This window comes from Halichondria panicea, chromosome 1 (assembly GCF_963675165.1).
Source record: "Halichondria panicea chromosome 1, odHalPani1.1, whole genome shotgun sequence".
NCBI classification, from domain to species: domain Eukaryota; kingdom Metazoa; phylum Porifera; class Demospongiae; order Suberitida; family Halichondriidae; genus Halichondria; species Halichondria panicea.
In genome coordinates, this window is record NC_087377.1 from 8,641,310 (window position 1) to 8,663,291 (window position 21,982).

At 40.3% G+C, this 21,982-nt stretch overlaps 3 protein-coding genes and 1 long non-coding RNA gene across 10 annotated transcripts; 2 read left to right on the plus strand and 2 right to left on the minus strand.

Moving 5' to 3' along the window:
- The first annotated feature begins 340 nt into the window (after positions 1-340).
- LOC135341807 (uncharacterized) lies at positions 341-6,289 on the plus strand. Of its 4 annotated transcripts, none has more exons than XR_010396657.1 (7): positions 341-480; positions 1,154-1,245; positions 1,450-2,085; positions 2,379-2,506; positions 2,799-2,910; positions 3,174-3,245; positions 6,071-6,289. It is a non-coding gene; the product is annotated as an uncharacterized LOC135341807 (long non-coding RNA). The 4 variants fall into 4 exon arrangements; XR_010396655.1 differs by having other exon boundaries at positions 1,450-2,050; XR_010396656.1 differs by having other exon boundaries at positions 1,450-1,535; positions 1,910-2,506.
- LOC135340729 (uncharacterized) lies at positions 471-6,151 on the minus strand. Of its 4 annotated transcripts, XM_064537081.1 has the most exons (20): positions 6,007-6,151; positions 5,868-5,958; positions 5,763-5,812; positions 5,632-5,702; positions 5,500-5,579; positions 5,259-5,345; positions 5,169-5,196; positions 4,951-5,109; positions 4,805-4,871; positions 4,670-4,746; positions 4,565-4,609; positions 4,422-4,511; positions 4,300-4,368; positions 4,148-4,227; positions 4,014-4,092; positions 3,906-3,956; positions 3,763-3,807; positions 3,649-3,707; positions 2,965-3,591; positions 471-2,895 (listed from the first exon to the last, which is right to left on the minus strand). In XM_064537081.1, the coding sequence occupies exons 1-20, from the start codon at positions 6,149-6,151 to the stop codon at positions 1,248-1,250; spliced, it is 3,648 nt and encodes a 1,215-aa protein (XP_064393151.1). In that variant the 3' UTR covers positions 471-1,247. The 4 variants fall into 4 exon arrangements, 3 of the variants coding, with proteins under 3 accessions (XP_064393151.1, XP_064393161.1, XP_064393169.1); XM_064537091.1 differs by lacking the exons at positions 5,868-5,958; positions 6,007-6,151 and having other exon boundaries at positions 5,763-5,835; XM_064537099.1 differs by lacking the exon at positions 471-2,895 and having other exon boundaries at positions 3,460-3,707.
- A 253-nt stretch (positions 6,290-6,542) lies between the features above and the next one.
- Positions 6,543-10,676, plus strand: LOC135341175 (E3 ubiquitin-protein ligase HUWE1-like). Its single transcript, XM_064537680.1, has 12 exons — positions 6,543-6,753; positions 7,953-8,485; positions 8,548-8,636; positions 8,680-8,757; positions 8,814-8,916; positions 8,971-9,029; positions 9,104-9,236; positions 9,295-9,438; positions 9,491-9,667; positions 9,724-10,009; positions 10,063-10,176; positions 10,238-10,676. Exons 6-12 carry the CDS (start codon positions 8,992-8,994, stop codon positions 10,489-10,491), a joined length of 1,146 nt encoding a protein of 381 aa, XP_064393750.1. The 5' UTR covers positions 6,543-6,753; positions 7,953-8,485; positions 8,548-8,636; positions 8,680-8,757; positions 8,814-8,916; positions 8,971-8,991; the 3' UTR covers positions 10,492-10,676.
- Positions 10,677-14,480: 3,804 nt separating this feature from the next.
- LOC135340886 (uncharacterized) lies at positions 14,481-18,932 on the minus strand. The gene is made up of 2 exons (XM_064537305.1): positions 15,098-18,932; positions 14,481-14,989 (listed from the first exon to the last, which is right to left on the minus strand). The coding sequence occupies exon 1, from the start codon at positions 18,714-18,716 to the stop codon at positions 16,266-16,268; it is 2,451 nt and encodes an 816-aa protein (XP_064393375.1). The 5' UTR covers positions 18,717-18,932; the 3' UTR covers positions 14,481-14,989; positions 15,098-16,265.
- Positions 18,933-21,982: the final 3,050 nt, after the last annotated feature.

Below are 21,982 nucleotides of genomic sequence, written 5' to 3' on the forward strand. Positions count from 1 at the left end.
TATCGACGATGGATAGGCCAAGATCGTTAGTACATAATAATCGATCCAAAAGTAGGCGCGGCCATACATTTTTGATTATAATTTATATCACACGGTGAGTCTAGTCAATCACAATAAGTCGACAGTAGTAGTGACTAGACTAGGCTTAGCCTCGAGACCAGGTGTTTTAATCTGCCTGGATTCTAGGCTAGACTAGATCTAGGCGCTAGGCTAGGGCTGCGGTGGCGCTGGGGTGATTATTACTGGCGCATGCGTGTTAGCAAATGACCACGTGTTGTGTAGCAAGTAATATGGAGGACAAGGTCAAAGCAACAGGCCATTAATAAGAGAACGGTTAGCCAGGCAATTTAACCCTTTCGCAACGCTGAGTCAGCACTATCGATGGCTCAACGCTGAGTCAGCACCACTCAACACTGTAGTCCAGAGGCTAATGGGATCTCTCAGATCTACTATTGTGCTGGACTTCTCTTAAATTGTGAGGTACCATTGCAATAATGTATCAGTGTGTGTCTGTCACTATTGTGTAAATAGTAGTAATAATTATACACAGTCATGTAAACAAGTTTTACACAATAAGATTATTCACTTTGAGTTTCACAAAACTGGCACACAAAACAGTCCATGTCCATAGTAGATGTATGACTCAGTGATGGATGTGCACATAATTGATGCAGCCATGCATCACAACGAGAGCATTGTACCCAATTGATATCGTTTGTGTTAGTTTTGTCTTCTTTTTTAAAACAAGCTGCACAAAATAATGGCTCTTGTTTTAGAAGTTGAGTGGTGAGAGAATAAATTTGCTCAATGGTTGGCTTAGCTAACCCAGTTTCTGTTTTTCTTTTTTTTTTCGTTGAAAAAAATCTCAGCTGTGATTGTTGGTTGCTATTAGGTGCAATGACTCTCTTTCTGGTCAGATTTAACGCTTTGGTATTGCTTTCCATTTGGTTTACAGCATGAAGCATTGTCGATGCTGCATTTACTAGCTTGAGCGCAGCATGAAGGGCTTCATTGTGTGAGATTTGGGTACTGCTGTGATGAATCTCTTGTAACTTAGCTTGCAGCTTTTGACGTATTTTGTCAGTCTCTGATGTAATTGGCTGCTTTACCAGTGTAGAGAAGTACATTTCATCAATGTCATCTTTTTCCATAGGGACAATCTTGCCGGAGTGGTTCCCAGTGTCTCCTAAGCAGATCATGTGTACATGTTTACACACAGTGCAATGGATAGTGGCATCTAGACAGGTTCACGTGTACATGTGAAAGCAGGTATTGCAGGTTGAGCAACGTAAAGGGCATTCACATTGGCTTAGAACTTTAGTTACTATATACTGCGTGTCTTGTGAGCTCTGTGAGGGTACTTTCCATTGGTTAATGCTTAGTTGCGTCTCCTTAAATCCACTTGCTTGCATTTGAATTGCTTTTTTATGCCTTTTGTTTATTTCACAGATCCTATGTGACTGTTTCCCTTTCTCCAACTTTCTGAACCGCTCGAATATCTTGTCTCTGGCTAGTTTAAGGAGGGTTGTAACCAGGTAATCAATCCGTCTATTTTGCTTGTGCTGAAGGTAAACAACTTTCAGAGTTCGATGAAAAGTCTCTAAGTGCATGTTGGTGTTCACTGTGGTGTGACACCTGTATGCATAAGCCCATTGATCTAAGCGAGTTGTATAGTGCATCTGAAAGTAAGAGAAGAACTTCTTTTGTTTTTGACTAACTTCTGTAATGAAGTGTTGGAGGCATAAACGAAATTTTGATTTATCTAGCTCTGTAAGGAGTAAACGGAGCTGATGGTAAATTTCTATTTGATCACTCCTATTGGGTACATACTCTTGGAGTGCATGACGCCAAGCTCTGTCTATATGCCATGTACAGAGTAGCTTTTTGGTTTGGTTGTCTCCAAATACAGCTCTCCATGCAGTAAAGAACTGTTCTGCGTCGTCGGACATAAACCATTGAGGAGAGATGTCCCCTGTTTTCTCTTTAACAGCCTTGAAAAATTCCACAAGAATCAAAGAGTCTTGCCGGTTTGAAATCATCCATGCAACAGGTACTCCTTCATTGTACTCGTCCAGGACGAGTAAGGTTAACAAATTAAAGTCGTACATGTTTGTACCATGAGTAGTGTCGATACACATAGTTAAAGAACCAAACTGCCTCATCATGTCCCTTTGAAATTCAGTTTGAATTCCTATAATAAAATCGTTATCACTAACATTGTCTATTTTATGACCTTGCTTTAGTCCTTGTTGCTTGAAGATTATTACTGGGTTGTGGGTTAGTGTTGACATTTCTAGTACCCATGCTGTTAAGCTAGTTAAGTCGTTGGCATGTCTCATAATGCCCTCAATGTTGTATTGATTCTTAATGTTATGCAGGTCTTGCTTCGTGACTAAGTGCTCTCTGTGTAGCTTACCAGGTACTGAGTCATAGATGTCGTCAAGAATGCGCTCTATTGGGGTACCCTGGTATAGTTTACCAGCCATCTCCATTCGCTTGGAAGTAGGTAAGCGTAAATGAGCAAGTTGGGTACTGTGGTCGTAATGAGTTGAACAATATTTTAATACCACTTTATTGGTTAATAGGTTTATCTCCGCTCTCATATGAGCAGTACATTGTTCACCAATTTTGCTCGTACCTTGAGTCTTGGTTTGCCTTACACCTTTACTCATACATGTGTACACTCCTGCCCGATTGCAATAGTAGTAATATACCTGAGTGGTTTGATATGTCTTTGGAGCACAATGCTGAATAAAGGAAGATTTGTTGGCTAATTCTTCTGCCTCCTTCCATTCCAGAAATTCATCAAAAGTATGAAAATTGGCTTCGTTCACTTCCATGTTCATATTGTGGCTCAATTGTAAATGAGCTATAAGATCAGCGATTGTCTTCAATCTACACGAAGAACATGTAAGTATAGAATAATGTAAGTAGAATACGTTTTATTATATGTTTTATTCATACCTGAATGAACATTTACTGCACGTTATTGTGCCTTCACTGAGCTGAGCTCCTTGATGGCACCTATGAATGTGCTTAGAAACACTTGGTCTGTGGGCATAACTGTTCGGGCAATGTGGGCATAGGAAACTAGATTTTTTGTTTCTGCCATTTGAGCTCACTGTGGTCTTCGTACGTATACACGTTTTACTGACATTTGCTCTACTTGTTAGGTCTGCTAGTGGCCGTTTCTTGAGTGTGGCCAATGAGTTGCTCGACAATACTGGAGCCAAAGACAATTGCCGGTGAGACGATTGTGATGTATGTGAGGTAGTCGTTGGTTTTGCCTGGTGAGTAGTATTATCCCCTTTAAGAATTTTGGCACAGTGAGAGACTGGTTTCGATGTTTGGATAGATGTAGAACTCGTAGATGGTAACACACTTACTCTAGGTTCATATGGTGATGCAACCTTACTATCCATGACCTGTTTTTGTTTTGTTGGGGAGGTATCTACCTTTTGAAAAGACGCGTCTGTGGTAATTATCCGACAGTGGAGTCTCTTAGCTCTATTTGGCTCTAGGTACACAGGCTGGTATTTAAATTCAGGGGGTACATCACTCCTAAGAAGTGCATTCCGTGCGTTCATAGAGCTGTGCAGATTGTCAACGCATTATTATCACACCAACCATAATTTATATTTTCCTTACAGTAGCTTAAAATTGAGGATTTCTTCTGCCATGATCTTTCTAAATATGCACATTTGTTCCTTTTGTATAAGGAAATTATATTGATTAGTATTGTGCACTTATTGAGATATGTACCTCTTGAAAATCCCATGGCATTCCCATTGTTCGGTATAAGGCAAACTATAAAATGAATATTATGTGTTACTGAGTTCATATAATTATTATAATACTAGCTGACATTGTGAATGCATTGTACGTACAGTGCGTGATGAGCATACCTGTGATGCAAAAACTCCACAATCATATCCGTTTGTTTGCTCAGGCTGATCCTATAATACATGATTGTAGGTATTTCAGTGTGTAAGTCGTACTTTACAAAACCTTACAGTTTTATGAACATACTGCCAGTTCTCCCAATCTGGTATAGGAAGGTTTTGATCCTTATTCCTCTCTTCAAGAAAGGACCTTTTGACAAGACAACATTATGTATTCACGTACCTAGCACGGCGTAATTATGTACCGTATTGTTTGCCAGTATTTTTCCTTATTTGCTTTGTATGAATCATAGTATTCCACAAGCTTTGCCTTGATGTCAATAACCTAATACAAAAATATATTTCCACGGTTTTTTACCTCTTGTAATTTACACGTTTTATAATGATATTTTAGTACCAGTAAGGTCCAATGAATTCCCACATCGTTAATGACACATAAGAGGAGGTCCTTCTCCATTAGGTTTTCCTGTTGCAGTTGCATAATGTATAACACACCGATAGTTTTGGGCTCAGTATTACCTTTCTGTACCACCTCCTAACCCCTGAATAACCCGTTAAGCATAGCTTTGAGAAGAACTGTGATCCCAAGATAAAAACAGACTTTCCTATCTGTGAAAATTACAGTTGTAAGGATTTATCAATGCATGCATGGTCTTACAAACCTTTTGGGCTTCACTGGCTATAAGATTACCATACTCTGTCATAACCTACATGTATACAAGAATTAGTTTAATCGTTCTGACAAAATTATGATTGCGTGGACTCACAATATCTGTCAGATATGCGTTTGTGAATAAGCAACTAGCCTGACTGAGAGTCACAGGCATGGTCTGTAGTCCCTGTTCTGGACGTGATAATTCTAAGTTTTAATTGTGTTACTAAATTTATGTGTGTATATATACCTTCCAACTGATAGAAGAGCATGAAGGGGTCTTGTTGTAGAACAGTTACTGTGCTAACAACTTCCACCTGTATGGTAACAGCTTTATCATAATTGTCATTGTGTCAGCGTTGATCTTCACATCACTGTGGATGAGCTAATGCTTACCTTTGAATCATCAATGTGGAACCACTGTGTGGGGTCCTCATGGGAACAAACAAATGATGTGTAGTGGTTCACACCAAATCCAATTTCTAAGTATCTTATAGCAGCCACAAGTTTGTATCTAGCTGTCTTTTTCTCTCCACAAACTGTGAGTAGTGTACTCTATGGTTTATAGGAAATCCATTGGTGGTTTAATCATAAAGTGTAAATTGCTTGCTTACTTGAATCTGAACTTGTGGTGATCCATCACTGCACAAATTAATGTATATGTTTTAATTGACATCATCTTTTTTGCGGTACATATCACTTACTTGCTTCGGGTCTTTGAGACATGTACAGCTAGTAATCTAGGAAAGTCAATTATGCGTGCTTCTTTTATTTTCTTGCCGTTCTTACATCTATTGAAATAAAAATACATGATCCCTATTAAGTAAGTGTTTACACATGTTGTTAGTGTAGTTATCAATGTCTATGATTAGATTATTGAGCCTGCTGCCTGTGTGTCATCATTACTCAATACTCATTACTCAATGCACAGCTGTACACATGTACCTTGAGCAAAAGCGATCTACTTCCACTTTCGAAGATGTAAAATCAGTTATGAGATCCTGGATATGGGCTTTTCTGGGACCCTTTTAATAGACAAAATGAGTATGTTGTATATAATTATGACGGTCTAATTACATGTATGTGTAGCTCAATGCACAGCTGTGGGTTTGTTTGGGAACATACGTCGCCACATTGGGGGCAGGTTACTGTATGGAGAAACCAAAGAGTCAGTCATTATGTAGTAATTGTACGAATAAAATGTGTACCAGAATCTTTTTCCATAAAAAAGCAACACTCCTTGAGCACCTTCTCTGATCTAAAAAAAACTTGTAATAATTAGCGGGCACTGTATAACACCTAAATCTTATTACCTTTGTGATGTGCTGCACAAACTGTTGATTAAAAACACAAAAAAAGCATGTGCATCGTCAGGACGTCCAGCAACAAAGCAAATATTAATGTCTGCATAAAAATATGGTGTCACCACCTACATGTTATTCTGTATAATACCTTGTAGATAGGATGGTAACATGTCCATTTTAATGAATGTCTTTTTTGCTTCCCTTTCGTATAGGTACACATCGTCAAGGTATCTCAGAAGCTCTACTGTGCACGTCTTGCCTGTATGTATGGATTCGTTGCTACGGCAGGACATTCATAGTTATAATTAATTATACGGACTATATACACAAGACTTAATAATGTCCTTATTTATTGTGTTACCTGAATTACACAGCGTGCACTCTTCTTCGTTATGATTCTCTGCAATATGCCTCATCCTATTCATAAAATGCCCATGGTTAACTAAACACTGAAACACACTGCTTGCATAGCAGGTATTTCCAGCATTCCGGATTCCTTTGGGTCTGCTAAGGTTGGACAAGTAGATACCTCTACAAGAAGGAGAAGACTTAGAACTATCTCTAGAAGGAGAAGAAGAACTGGAAGTCTTTGCACCCTTGCCTACTTTGCCTAAGCTAAGACTTAGTCTTTTAGCCATTTCAACACTATTTCACAATAGAATTTAGTGGTGCCATGCACATGCTGCGCTGTGTAATGTGCAGCAATGTCCAGCCCCACCCCCAATTTTCCTGCTGACTCAGCGTTGCAAAAGGGTTAAAATTGCCTGGCTAACCGTTCTCTTATTAACGGCTTGTGTCAAGCAGGCTATTAAGCTTCTCGCATCTATTGCTGAGAGCTCGGCTGAGAGCACTACACCCAGTACATCCACTTCATTGTCAACGCCTTCACAGCATGGTAAGTGTTAAGTGCAGCTAGCTAGCTTGAGTTTATGGAGTTCTCTGTAGATCTTTTGTACTCTGTACTATACCATAGTAGAGGGATAGGAAACGAAGTGGTGCACGTGATGATTTTACATTGAATCTGCAGTGGAGCCTTGAAAATTATCCGCGCTACGCCCTATGAACGAGGCTATTAAGCACATTTTTGCCGGGTAACTCCCAAAGCTGTGTTTCCTCGAGACATCATCTCTTTCAGCAACTTATAACACGCCTAGTCCATGAGCCACGTGTAGTACTTGCTAATGACTGACCACACCCAGTAAAAAGAGACTTTCCAATAAAGTTATATGTTCCCAAGGCTGTTTTAGAGCTATTGGAACATGTAACGTGTAAGCGTGCTGGTTATGACTACTACAATAGGTATAGACCTTGAAATATAAGTGAGTTGCACGGACTAAGCACAGTTACTTGTAGTTTATTATGCACTGAGTGTAGAAATAGATATTGTTGTGATGGCCTCGATTAAACCGCAGCGTAGCGCGGATGTTACTCGAGATACCAACCGTTTCCTATCCCTCTACTCTTCAATCTATGACTATACTAAGCTATAAGTACGTACGTGCTAACATGGTGCTAATTATAAGGCACATCTTTATTGAGCTAGAGTGATGTGTGATTGTGTGAAAATAAGTATCACATTAATACCATATAAGCGTTTTTTAAAGCGCCCCTCTAAAGATGCGCCATGAAGCCTCCAAAGTAATTTTTGAAACTCCTAATGGAGCTCCACCACGTGTGAGTAATTATTTTTTGACGGTGCATTGGTAAATAGAGGTAAAATGAGCAAGCCAATCACAGAATTCTTCCTTCCACATTTGGGCCACACAGTGCCTCTTTAACGTGTGCAACGTACGCACAGGCCTGTTGGAAGAACAAGAAAACTGCTGCAGGTGCCATGCACATGCACAGTCCATTTGCAAAGCTGTTTTTTTACCTCCAATTAGAAGGCGCTCTTCTAAAGACTCGAAACTAATTTTCCAACCTCATAATAGAGCCACCTTTACCAGCGTAATTATTTTAATGTGGCGCCTTAAAAAGAGCTTATACGGTATGGCCATTGGACAAATAAATTTTGGTATAATCAAGAGTAGAATAAATTGAGAGTGGTGCTATATAATTAGTGCATACACAATCTTACTAATAATGATCCATTAGGTGTGAGGCATGGTGCCAGTGGGTCATGCAGCAGAGCCGTAGAAGCCCTTCGTTCCGTTAGGGAACGACTCCAAGAAGGAACGTCTTCCAGGGAACGACTCCAAGGGGGAACATCCGAGCAGAAGGCAAACTTTGCCCCATATGAGAGAAAGAGTTCAACGAAACACAAGAGTTGGACTGTGAAGTTAGTCTGTCTCAGCAGTACAGAAGCAAAAAAAGTACCCTGCAGTGTGTATGACCGAAATGTGCTTGTCAGTGCTGGGTTAGGAGAAAAAAAGACAGTAATCCCAGACATAGAATGCTCTGCAAAGGACTTCAACGAAATCATAATCTCATCATTCTCCAAGTTGAATGGGTGTGGAGGGTTCGAGCTGCTTCGATGTGTTCCAAATACTAAAGATCTGGAATTAATTTCACCAGTAATTGCAGCATCTCCCAAGGTACTAAAGAGCGTCATTGGCAATGGCCGGGTATTCATCCGACCCATTCAAAAAAGCTTAGATGTCAATCCTATAGCAGGAAACTCTAATGAGGTAAAATACAGAACATGCACCTTCAGCTAGTGGCTACATGTATAATTATCTATCTCTAATAGCTAAAGGAGAAGTGTTTACACTGTGACATTAAAGTGCCAGTGGTTGACCTACGTGCTCACGTTAACATTTGCAAGTGGAAGAAGTCAAGGTACTTGCCATTAATCAATTATAATTATGTATATACTGTACAGTCTGAGCCGTGGACTCGAATCAGACAGTGATTCAGACGACTTTGAAGACCCTGTTCCACCAAGAAGGCCTCCTTTGAGGTTGATACTTTACAAAAATTAATGATGATTTAACAATGTCATTAATTGCTTTACAGCTTGAAACGAGAACTTCATTGGGATAGTGATGACACTTCCCCCCCACCGAAGAAGCCAACATCAGAGCCCCTTATTTCAATTTCTTCTGAGTCTGACAATGATGTAAGTAGGAAGTGTATACATTTACTAGATTTTTGATGATATCTTTTACTACAGGTTGAACAAACCGAGCAAGAGATGATAGACCGTGCAATTTCTCTCTCTAAGAACAACAGGTAATTTACGCAAGTTGGTTGTAGTTGAGATTAAATGAATGCCTTATTCAGTTCTGAATCAATTGCAACAATAGCAGACCTTCTGAAGTCTCTCTCCAAGTATGTGACAGTGAAGAAGTGACTGTAACTGTGAGACGGGAAAATGTTCTCGACGATGCTTTACGCACCGTTAGGCGTGGTTCTTTTCCAATCGACCACACTATCATTGTAAGAAGGTACTTTACATTGGCCACTATAATTGATTGCATGTGTTACTGTAATATAGGTGGAGTTTCTTGGGGAGGCAGGTGAAGATGGGGGTGGTTTAAAACGGGAGTTTTGGTGTCTCCTGTTTAAGCAAGTGAAGTCATCTTTGTTTGAGGGGGTTGGAGATCGCCTGGTGCCAAGGCATGATGTTGTTGCACTGCAGGTTCACTATTCTTATGTATAGATTTGCCTCCATTATAATTATGCTATTCTAGAACAAGAAATTTGAACATGTTGGCAATTTGATTGCTATGGGGTTACTCCAAGGCAGCAGTGGTGTTCCATTCATTGCACCTCCGATATACGAGTACTTATGTGGCGTGAGTGCAGAATCGGTGAATGTCAGTGTGGAGGATGTTCCGGCTTACGAAGTCAAGGAATATATCTCTCAGGTGAACACCTTATCATTATTAAAAAATAATATATAACTGCATGATTTCTTTTTAAGATCGAGGCAGCTGAATGTAATGAAAGCCTTAGACAGGCTTGTCAGAGTGATATCGACACTGCACTTGAAGCTGGGTACACCAAACCCATTGCTTCCATCACCATGTCAGAGAAACCTGGGCTTGTAAAAGCACTATTGCTCCACTTCGTTGTGTACCGAAACAAAGCAGTTCTGGACCAGTTGCGAGCTGGGCTCAACATTCTAGGGATGAGGGAGGCCATGTCCAAGTACAGTGAGATTCTAAAACCATTCTTTGTTGAAGGAATGCAACCACCTCTTTCAGCAAGTAGGTTGGCATCCCTCTTAATTTGTTTGTTACCTCCATTTTATTTTGTTCAGATATGATTAGGTCTCTGATAGGTGACGTGCATTTTTCAGAATCTGGAACTTCTGAATTAGTCAAAGAGAAAGCGTCGTATATGCTTTTTTTGGATATGTTGCATAACATACAAGGTAATAGGTAATTAGATTAAAAATCATGCTACACTAAACGGCTTCCCCCCGATTTATGCAGATGGAGGCAGCGAGTCAGGGTTGAGCCTTGGTCAGGTTCTAAACTTCTTCACTGGCAGTGACTACCCACCTGTTTTGGGCTTTGATAGTCGAAACCCTGTGAGTATTCACTTCAGCTCCACTTCAAACTATCCCTTGGCCTCAACATGTGCATTGCAATTAACATTGCCAACCAAGTTTCATGATGATGAACTCCGGTTTAAAGAAAACATGGAGTATGGAATACTAAACCATGGAGGTTTTGGAATGTGCTAACACTAACATTCGTGTATTTTTCAGATATAATCAGCTATCAGTGTTTTTTCGATTCACATTCATTACTACCATGACAGTTTAATTTTGGCATCACATATGTAATCACTTTTGTGCCTCATCACTTTCGTCAAATATATGGTATATACCTTATATGATTGATTCTAATAACAAGTTAACAAAATTAATTTATTCAACATCACATGACAAAACAAATATAAACACTAAAACACTAGCTATATACAAATTAATTAATATGTAGCCAAAATTAATTTATTCAGCATCACATGACAAAACAAATATAAACACTATAACACTAGCTATATATAAATTAATTACAGTCACTGACATGCTTCAACATAAGCCCGAGTGATAATATACAAAGATATCCCAAGATCATCACAGGTTTCAAGAGGATCAACAGCATGTGCTAGCTCAATGTGCTGCTCTCTACTTATGCAATTCCTAGTCTCAGGAATAGTGACACGATCAAGATCATCAGACACAGTGACGGGACCTTCCCAGTCAATTCCAAAATATTCCTACAATAAATCACATTGTGATAACACTGAAGAAAACATTAATAACTAACACTCTAACACCCAAAACAATTACATTGTACTCTTACCAATGTATCACTTGCAACACCTTGTATAGCAGCAGCATCACCTGACCCTTGTAACAATCCTTTCGTCCACAACTGGTATGGAGTCTGATTCTTCTCAGTTCTTAAACGATGATGAGCATACGATTGGCGAAATTCATCCAAATGGCTGTTGATTCGGGGGATATATATGTAATGCAAGGAAAACAGGTCTGTATTGCACAGAGGGTCCAACAATCCATCTTCTTGTAAGGAGGAGAACACCTCGTAGTAGAGTGATATGCATCCTGTGAATAGGTCCCTCCACAACCTCTCAATTCGTTGATTGTGGACACTCCGTCCTGTAATAAAACTTTTACGTCCGGGCCCACGTTCTGGATGATCAAGCATAAACTGAGACACCAGCACATTTTCTCCTCCCTTGTCACTTCGGACTCTAGAGGGTAGACCATACTCATGAACTGCACTCAAAAAACTGTCTAAAACTGTCTCTGCCCTGTTGTTTGTGGAAGCTTTCATATATACAGGGAGTCGGGAGTAGCCGTCAATGCCTCCATGTATGACAATACGCCATTTAATGAGCCTATGATAACCGTCTATGTGCCAGAGGCTGTTTGGCATGCATACATTATATTTTCGCCGGTGGAGAACTTGCCGGAAGCGTGAAGCCACACCAATGGGATCAATTCTCTTCAGACTTTCCCTGACTCTTGCGCGCTGGATCCGAATACCTATACTCCACAAAAAGCCACTTAGTGATCGTTCTCCAGAATTAGGATGCGTCCTGATAAAATTTGTTGTAATATCATCAAGCTCAGAATCGCTCAACCCTGAGAATGTTATCTCATCTTGCATTCCGTATTGAACTATTCTTCTCCTTATTGTACGAGATGAAACGCCTAACATTTTCCCAATGGCTGTAGTTGAAAAATGAGCTTTTAGCAGCAAAATAAGGCTTTCTTCACTAATTGGTATTTGTGGTCGTCCCCTAATGTGACAACGGTGTTCATCATCAATCACCTCATTAATACACACAACTATGTTTCTCACATGTTCAACTAATATTTCTCCACATCCAAAAGGTAACAAATCTTCAGCACTCAGAATATCTCCAAGGACCATCTCAGCAGTACAAAGTGCATCTTCGACAACAGTTAAATCACCTTCAAGTATCATCATGTTTGTTCTCGTAATAGTATCTTCAGCCTCAAGCAAGAAGTCAATCATCTCAGAAGCTGACATTCTAAGGAAAGAAATCGCCATGTGAGGAAAATGGTACCTAACAGTGAGGGTGTGTCTTTATAGACTTATTTGTGCACTTGTCAAAGTAATGCCCCACCTCCCCCCTACCGGGGATAGGTGGGGATTAGTTGGGGATTAGACTTGAAGTTGCTCCCCTACCTCAGAGGAGGTCTGACATGCACGAATCACTACAAGTTCAGTACATTGATATCATTGCGGTCACGTGATAATGTCCAGGCCAAATGCACTGAACTTGTAATGCACTGAACTTGTAGTGATTCGTGCACGCATGTCGGACCTCCTCTGTCCCTACCTAGGGGACTTAGACAGATCACCTGATGCATGCATTGGGTCAAAAAATCACATGCCATACTCATCCTTCCAACACATGCTGAGTACAGTGAGAGCAGTTTATTAATCCTAAGCTAATCTCTGCCTTTTTGCTTTATAAGAGTATAGCTGTCAATATTTATATAGTGATTCTGTATTTGTTATCTTCTCGCTAGTGATAGGTCTATTCCCCACATAACCCCCATGTTGTACTAGGGGGATTAAACCAAATAACATGCCCAAAGGTAGGGGTATTATATCATGTGATTGGTCTAATCCCCACCCCCGGTAGGGGAGGGGGAATTAGATTGACAAGTTCATTAGCCTTCATTACATTGTAAAGCATTACAAAGTTTAATATTCTAGGTAGGTATATGCATACAATAGCTCACGTCCAGTTTGGGGAGGGACGTCCTTTCCCCACAATATAAATACATACGCATACACGTCATTCTGTTAGGCTACCTATGATTTTGAGAAGATCCTCAACCTTACACCATGACTCTTTTATACTTACAAGAACAAACGAACAAAGTAGAAAACGGTTGTGTTAGCCTACTAAACTAAAGATTAATAAAACAGTACCAAATAATTATAGTACCTTAATACTCTATGCCCTCCCTCAATCGAATTAATCAGCTTGGCTCACTTATCATGCTCTTGATCTTGGCAAAGAAAATAGCTGCTATTATTGTAGGTGAGAACTAGAGTAGAGACCACGCCCTTTACATAGCAGTCTCATAGAAAGGGCGTGGTCTTCAGTAGAAAGTGCTGATTTTACTAGGCCTTGAATCGAGGCTAGGCTGACACGTTCTTAGCCTCGAGACCACGCCGATTGAAATAAGACGTGGTCTCGAGGCTAACACCTTCTTGAATATCAAACATCAATGTCTACGATTGAGAGGTCGAAATCATAGACTAAATCATCACACAGGTTGCATGTAGATCGAATATCAATTGGCGCGGCATTATCAAACTATCAAAAATGTATGGGCGGCCCACTTTTGGATCGATTATGTACTAAAGATCTTGGCCTATCCATTGTAGATATTTTTCGATCATCAAAAATGTATGACCGTGCCCACTTTTGGATCGATTATGTACTCACGATCTTGGCCTATCAATTGTCGATATTTTTGTCCACTTTGGCGCTCCATAAGTCAGAGCATGCAGTCAGAGCATACTCTAGATGGGCGTGGCCATCTAAGCATAGTCTAGTCAGCGAGGGGTCCGACACTGGAATTTTTAGCGTACAAGATTTCAAAATCTCGAGATTTCGGGAAGATTTCGAGATTTCACGAAGATTTCAGAGATTTTAGAGATTTCACCAAAGATTTCAGAGATTTCACAGAGATTTCCCCACATGCATCACTGGGGTTGAAGATAATTCTGTTATTATTGAGTGTGTCTAACTATAGTCCAGCCTAGCTACTGTAATACTTATCAGGAAACATAATTTATATTATGAACATTCAGAATTAACACAAAAAAATACTATAGGTATACGTATACTAAGCTAGCTAGCTATATAGCTATACAGATCTACAATGTTTGCAATACCATCTCTTGTTTTTTTTTTATTGTATAGTCTATACATTTCTCATGGAACCAATTACCCTCTACCTTACAATGAGCGTTATCACATCCCACCATCTTGCTTCCGTCATCTGGGCAACGGCAGTAACAGAAAACTTCAATATTTACAATTTTGTTCTTTGTGGACAATCTGGTGCTTCTTAATGTTAGAAGAGTGGGGAATGGTTCCATCTTTTCTTTTTCGATGCATTGCAGAAAATGCTGTCTCATGGCTCACATACATACAAGGATTGAGACCAAACGCAATATGTGTGATATTAGCAATTGCGAACAATCCGCAATCAGATGTGCCACTCTGTCTCTGCACATTTACTACGTTAACATATAAAACAGACTTGCTCGTGCGTACTAATTTGGCCAGTATAACTTGTGTGTCTATACTTAACTCCGAGTATAGGGAATCATAAAGGTATACATCCGTTCCTTGTTCACAATTGATGGTAGATATAGCAATCCAGTGATTGCCACGCGTGTGTAAAATTTGAATAGAATCTGGTGGCAGAGATTTGACAGACTTCGATTGTTGCAATACTGTAGGCTTCAATCCACCATACTAATTGACCTCTCAATAGCTCGTGGGCACACATCATGTGCATGGTTGTCATTTAGCCATTGTTGTTTATGGAGCAGAGTAATTCTATCTGCTTGGTAAACATGTAGATTATTTATTTGTTTCCAAACAATCCTGACAGATTTTGAGCTCCCGGAGCTATCATCATCCCCAATAGCCTCGATCCCAGGCCGAGTTTTCGCTTTTATAACGGTTAGGCGAACAATTTGCCTAACCGTTATAAAAGCGAAAACTCGGCCTGGGATCGAGGCTACATCCCCAATAACAATTACGTCTGGGTTAGTGTGGCTTCTTGATATAAACTGATGACTAATAAATGATTCGCATTTTGCTGTCAGCAGAAATTCTTTAGCAGTTACAAGTTTTTCTTGGTCAGCATTGTACCGTGCTTACATACTTGAAGTATTTGTAGAAGTTGCAGCTTGGGATTTGACCTCGATGCAGCTGTTGGAAAGGGTACATATGTATGCTGATGTTGGAATGTATGTGTGTGTTATCTTTGGATTATCGAACACTTTGAAAAGACTGCAACCAGTAGCGCTCTTTTGCTGTTCAAACCAGGAACAGAGAACACCAATAGCATCCACTGACAGTTCTACCGAGAACTGTTTGTATATACTGTTGGTTTTTCTGATTCAATTTAGCAAACTGCAAAACCTTTCCTATTGACCATTTATTATCCGTTTCAAAAACACACATGTCTCCAAGGTTCAACACTTGTGCAACAAAAGGCTCTGGGCTATCCTGAAAATAATTCTTCTGAGATGTGACACTGTCAGAAGAGAAAGGTTGCTTGTTCCTCACTCGGAATAATCTATCTGAAGAAACTCTCTCTCCTTCTTGAAACAGCCAAACGGCTGTGGTTTTCCTAATGAATATAGGCACTTTATTAACAAACACTTGAAGAAATGGCTTCATTGAAAAAGCACTCTCTTTCAATTTCTTAGCGCATGGCTCCTCTGCTGCTGATGGCGAATAGGTATCAGGTATGTACTGTACTCGGTGATCCAGGACATAGATTTATGGGTACGTAAGTTGGTAAAGAGTTTGATTCAGGAAGAGAATGCTGAAGTTTTTTTTAACTTGTGCTCTAAGTCAGGAGATATCAAGCAATCAGCCAACGCTTTAATATCATTTCCAATGTCAACTGGATTATCTTCACAAACCTCTTGAACCAACATTGTTGTAGTACACTCATTTGACTTGTGGCAATATTCGTCCTCACTGTCATCTGAGTCTCCAAAGATATCTGATTCTGTCACAGTGGGAATATCATCCCACCGTTGATTCTCCTTCAGTAGCTCAATCATACCCAGTGCTTCAACTTTCTCTCTTGCTTTTATCTTGGATCTGACTATAGCCTCGGCTATGTCAGAATCAGTGATTTCACTCAACAACGAGGTGCGAGAGAGAGAGTTTGTACCACTTTTTGCTTCATGCTTTTTTTTGTGGAAAGATGATGTTGGTCTCTGAGGATTCTGCTTGAAGTTTTGACTGAATTTGTAACCGATGTACACGTCTTAACAAACCCAACATCCCAAAGTTGATAACAGTTGAAAACATGCTATTCATACTTCGTGCTGCTCTAAATAAACCTTCACATGGTTGAGATCCTAGCATCCATGGCAAAAACGAATCAGGGTGCTGCTTGAGCTCATTTCGAATCGTATAAAGAAGGGTTACAAGAGAATGTGCGTTAAGTTCAATACACATGTAGGCATTGAATGTTATGAAGTTATCTTGGAGATTGTACCGTGGATGTAGCTTTATCCACTCACGCCAGTAACGTATAAAAAAAGTAGGATACCATATCTTCTCAATTCTTTCAGTGGGACTCAATTCCTTACTTAGGTAGCTGTCGACAACACACTGCATCAATTCCACGTATTGTTTTGTAGCTTTGGAATCAGGAAGGCTTTCTAACAGATGAGCTGCTTTGACAATGTTAATAACGGCATCAAAGTTCTGTTTATCCTTGTGGTCAACGTCTTTTTCCCGTAAACCATGAATGTCTTTCCCATAAGTGGCCATAAGTATTCGTATATGGTGTACACCAGCAACACAACTACCCATTGGTAGTATAACCGATGGCTTAAGAAGTCTGCACTTTAATTTCACTCCAATGTGGACAATATCTTGGACGTAGGCTATTGAGCTAGGCCTTTGTAAGCAAAACCATGGGTGCCATTTGGATGGAACTTTCGGAGCAGCTAATATGGGCTTAGGAATTAGGTCCAACAATACATTACATTTTGAATCCTTTAGACCTGCACACACCTGCATTGCAGTCAATAGTCGGGTGTCCCCGTCTGAGCCAAAACTTAGAACCTTTAAACCCCTTTTTTGACACTCTTGTACTATGTACTTCCACCGTAACATGATGTGCTCAGTGGTAAACTTGTTATCAGTTCCAAAACATGCTAAGCAGAATGGTGGAATGTTCACAGATAACGGTTTAGCCATGTATACATATGCATACCTAGCCATCTGATTTTCAGAAAACACCCTCTCTATAGCCTCAAATGAAACAGCCAAGAACGTGTCTGATTTGGGAAGACCATATCTATCCAGTGGAAGAACAAAACCAACGCATCTATCTGTTTTGCTGTCATACTCCACCCGGGATATTACTCTAGTTGCATCTTCTCCTATGGACACAATGTTAGGTCCATTATGTTTAGCAATATGTTCAACTAGCTCATCAAATCGGAACTCTCCTTCACTTATGGTTTTGTAGTCCGAGTGGACAAGCCGCTGTACAGTTCTCAGGGATGGTAATGCTTGTGATAAGTTTTGTTGTAAAAAATCATAAGCTAGAGGCCCAGCATAAATAAACAGTGATGTGGCAAATTTCTTTAGCTTGTCAGAATGCCTTCGCCCATGTGGTAACTTGCTGGCATTTTTTTCAGCATTTGACATCAACTGTCTAAGAATTGGAGTACAAGAGCTTAAGAGTAAGTCAGGTGACATTTCACATTCGTTACTTCTGAGTAAGTGTTGTAACTTTTTGTTTTCGGTGGTGAGTTGATCAATTTCATTGGTAATCGAGAAAAAGTCAATTATCTTAGTTTGATCTGGACATTTTTGTACAGTCTCTAATTTTCTCTTGTGCCTACCATAACGGGAATAATCTAAGACAGTTATTTGTGCAGTGGCCCCTCCCTTATTTTCTGCCATTATCGTACAGGAGAGAGGGGCCTCTTCAAAATTCTGAGCTTTGATGTCTTCAGGTAGCACTGTCGATTGCTGCTTGTTGAGAGGGTAGGCAAAACGTTCAGGTGTTTGCTCGTTGAGAGGGTAGGCAGGTGGTTGCTCCTTGAGAGGGTAGGCAGACCGTTCAGGTGTTGGCTCGTTGAGAGGGTAGGCAAAACGTTCAGGTGGTTGCTCCTTTTCAGGTGGTTGCTCGTTGAGAGGGTAGGCAGAACGTTCAGGTGGTTGCTCGTCATTGAGAGTGATGGCAGAACGTTCAGGTGTTTGCTCGTTGAGAGAGTAGGCAGAAAGTTCAGGTGTTTGCTCGTTGAGAGGGTAGGCAGAATGTTCAGGTGTTTGCTCATTGAGAGAGTAGGCAGAATGTTCAGGTGTTTGCTCGTTGAGAGGGTAGGCAGAATGTTCAGGTGTTTGCTCGTTGAGAGGGTAGGCAGAATGTTCAGGTGTTTGCTCGTTGAGAGAGTAGGCAGAATGTTCAGGTGTTTGCTCGTTGAGAGAGTAGGCAGAACGTTCAGGTGGTTGCTCGTTGAGAGTGATGGCAGAACGTTTAGGTGGCGTGTGCTTCCTGAAAGAGGTAGAATGTTCTGAGTCTGTGTCTGATGACTGAGCAGTGGACACTGACGTTGTAGAAGGAGATAAAAACGCTGCCAAAGTACTCTGAGTGCCTCCTCCATTCATGAGTATTTTGCACTTGGTAACGTGCCTAGTCCAATTAGATATTGAATATGTCGTCGTATGTATTCTACTGGGCTGCAGGTGAATTCTTGTTTGACATGCAATGCACGTCACACATACTGATATGCAATGGCTCTTTGATAGGTTGGTCACCAATACTGAGAAGTGAGTGTTTTCTCTCAAACGTTTCACATGCTTTATTGATTGATTCTTCCTTACCCAGGCAGAAATACTGCGTCTCACTTTCTTTGTAATAAAAGCAGTTGATTCAAACTCTGTGTCACTATCCGTACTATGCATTCTGTTTGGCATTTTGTTTGGCTTGGATCTATTCTTTATTTTATCCTCAGGCTTATGAACAACTCCACACGATGCTACTTTTATCCTCTTTCTAACATCAATGACAAAGTTCATTATCCTTATTCTGTGGCCAGGAGGAAAAATAAATGACTCAACAGGTGAGCTTGGTACATGGCTGGGGGTATGATATTCTTTCTGATTGGATTTGATAAACTTCTCTATCGTTTCTATAGAATTTCCAGGATTATCACTGATGTCCATAGTAGAAATCACATCAGCAATATCATATCCCGAGGCAAGCAGGCAGTTGACAACGTACTCTGGAAGGACTGACCGCATGAGAGAGATCACATCGAAACTGCTCCCTGTTGCCATTACCTATAATTACATAAAGCAATTCATATGTAACTTGCTAGAGGGGTATACGTTTACAGGTCTAAGTTTTACATACCTTATAGCTTTACAGCAGATTCCGAGCAGATTCCGAGGTGATATTGGAAGGAGGGACTGATTGCTAGTTTCAGATTCTGAGATGTACACATAATATAATAATGATAGACATAAAAATTATGACTATTATCCTATAGTACCTTCACTCAAGTTCTGTTCACTGTGCATGTGAAGAAACTCGCAGGCTATTCACCAGCCTGTGCAGTACCAGGTACTAGGTGCAGTACAGTGCAGTCTAGCTAGTTGTTACTGGCACAAGCATGCGCTAAAATGACTCTAAGTAACATTGAGATTACAATAAGATTACGGAAAATGAGGTCAAAGCCGGAATGACAAAGGTTGGGATTTCAGAGATTTCAGAGATTTCAAGATTTCGGGATTTCATGAGATTTCATGAGATTTCAAAAGATTTCAAAAGTAGGTGTACAAGATTTCACCCAGTGTCGGACCCCTCGGTCTAGTCAGAGAGTCTGAAGTAGATCAAGGACCTTATGCACAGCATGCAGTCATCATCATGGCCCCTACTAGGGAGCTGGCACAACAAGTAAGCTCTATTACCTATGTTCTTCCCCACTATACTATCTCTCACTTTCTTCCCCCACTATCCTCCCCCCATTATAATCACAGATTGAAGAGGAGACACAAAAGTTTGCCAATTAAGCCATTGGGTATTCGTACTGTCAGTATAATAGGTGGAGCCTCTCGTGAAGAGCAAGGATTCTTGTTGCGCCTCGGCTGTGAGATTGTCATAGCAACGCTAGGACGACTACTAGATGTACTGGGTAAGTACCTATAATCAACAGTATTGCACAAGTGTTAGTTTATCATGTGTTATAATTATCTTGCAGAGAATCGTTACCTTGTGCTGGTCCAGTGTACTAACGTTGTACTGGATGAGGTATGTACATGTAAATTTACTTTTATTCGAGTGTGTATAGACCATACATGCAGGTTCACCCCCCCCCCCCCTGTAGGCTGATCGTATGATAGACATGGGGTTTGAACCTGATGTCAAGAAATATACTAGAGCACATCCCACTCTCAAATATGAAGCCGGACACTGAGGGCGCAGAAAACCCTGAGGTCCTATTGAGTAATATTGACTCCCAGCATAAGTGTAGACAAACTGTCATGTTCCCAGCCACCATGCCCTCAGGGAGCAGTAGAGAGGATGGCTAGGAACTACCTACTACCTGCGTAGGCCTGCTGTTGTCTACATTAGTGCAGCAGGTATGTACACATGTACCAGTTGTAGCAACTCCATAACTTTAATTCCGTTCGTCCAATAATTTATGATTTTCTGAAAGCCTTTCAAGGCCTTTCAAATGATGTGTTAAATTCAAATGTCTAGTTTCAGCCTGTTTTTGACAAAATACCATGGTCTTTAAATTTTTTGGCCTATTTCACAATTGAGATTTGAGCACTTGGAGGAGGATCCTAAGCGTTCAAAAAATCAGAAAATTATTGAATTTGGATCACCAGACCTCTAGTTAGAGAGCTAGCTAATTGAACCCGTGGAAAGGGAAAAACATTACCTGTATATTTTTTGTTCTCGTTCATAGCTAGCTAGTCACCATGGCTACTATAATTACTAGGATCCCCCACAGGTACAGAGTTACATGTACAGGTTTTTCTACAAAATGTATAGCTGCCCAACTATCAGATGTTATGTTGTGAATGTGTGTGTGTGTTGCTGCAGGAAAACCGACGGAGCGTGTTGAGCAAATAGTTCACTTTGTCTGAGGGATAAAAGCGTAAGAAGTTATTGTCCCTCCTGGGTAGTGGACTAGACCCTCCCATCATCATCTCAGAAGAAAGGTGCTGATGTCCTCTCTAAAAGTCTGGAGAAAATGGGAGTGAGTACTTTCATGTTCTTAGACTATAGGCATAATTATAATTAAGTAGTGTAGTGTGTTCTTTTGTTATGCGCAAGCGAGGTATACGGTAGCGTGTGTGTGTGTAGACTAGGCCCTGATAAATTATGCAAGTTTTGCATAACGACGTTCTAATGGAAAAAAAAATGGCTGGAAGGTGAATATTATGGATCAATTCATGTCAGCAAGATAACCTGAGAATTAATTATGTCTTGTGTCGGTTGAGTTGTCTATGTTTTAATTAATTTGAATTTGTCCCTGTCACATTTTTATGAGAATAATAGGCTGTTTATTGTGTAGCTTTGACACCTCCACCGAGGCATCAGCACCCGCAGTGCTTTCAATTAGCTGCACCAACTGTAGTATTGGTATTGAAGTATAGTACATGTTGTGTTGGTTACTGAACCTTCTTGTTTCCAGTATAGTGCTGCAGTACTGCACGGTGGCAGGAATCAAGAACAAAGCTATACTAACACACATCTATTAACTAGGATTAGCACAACTTATACCTCCCCACACTTGTACTCCCTATTAGAGTGTATGCTTTAAAGAGCCTCAAGAATGAAGAGAAGGGTATTCTAGTGGCTACTGACGTGGTTGGCATGCAGAGGTATAGACATCAGTTAATTCCAGTGTGTGTGTGCA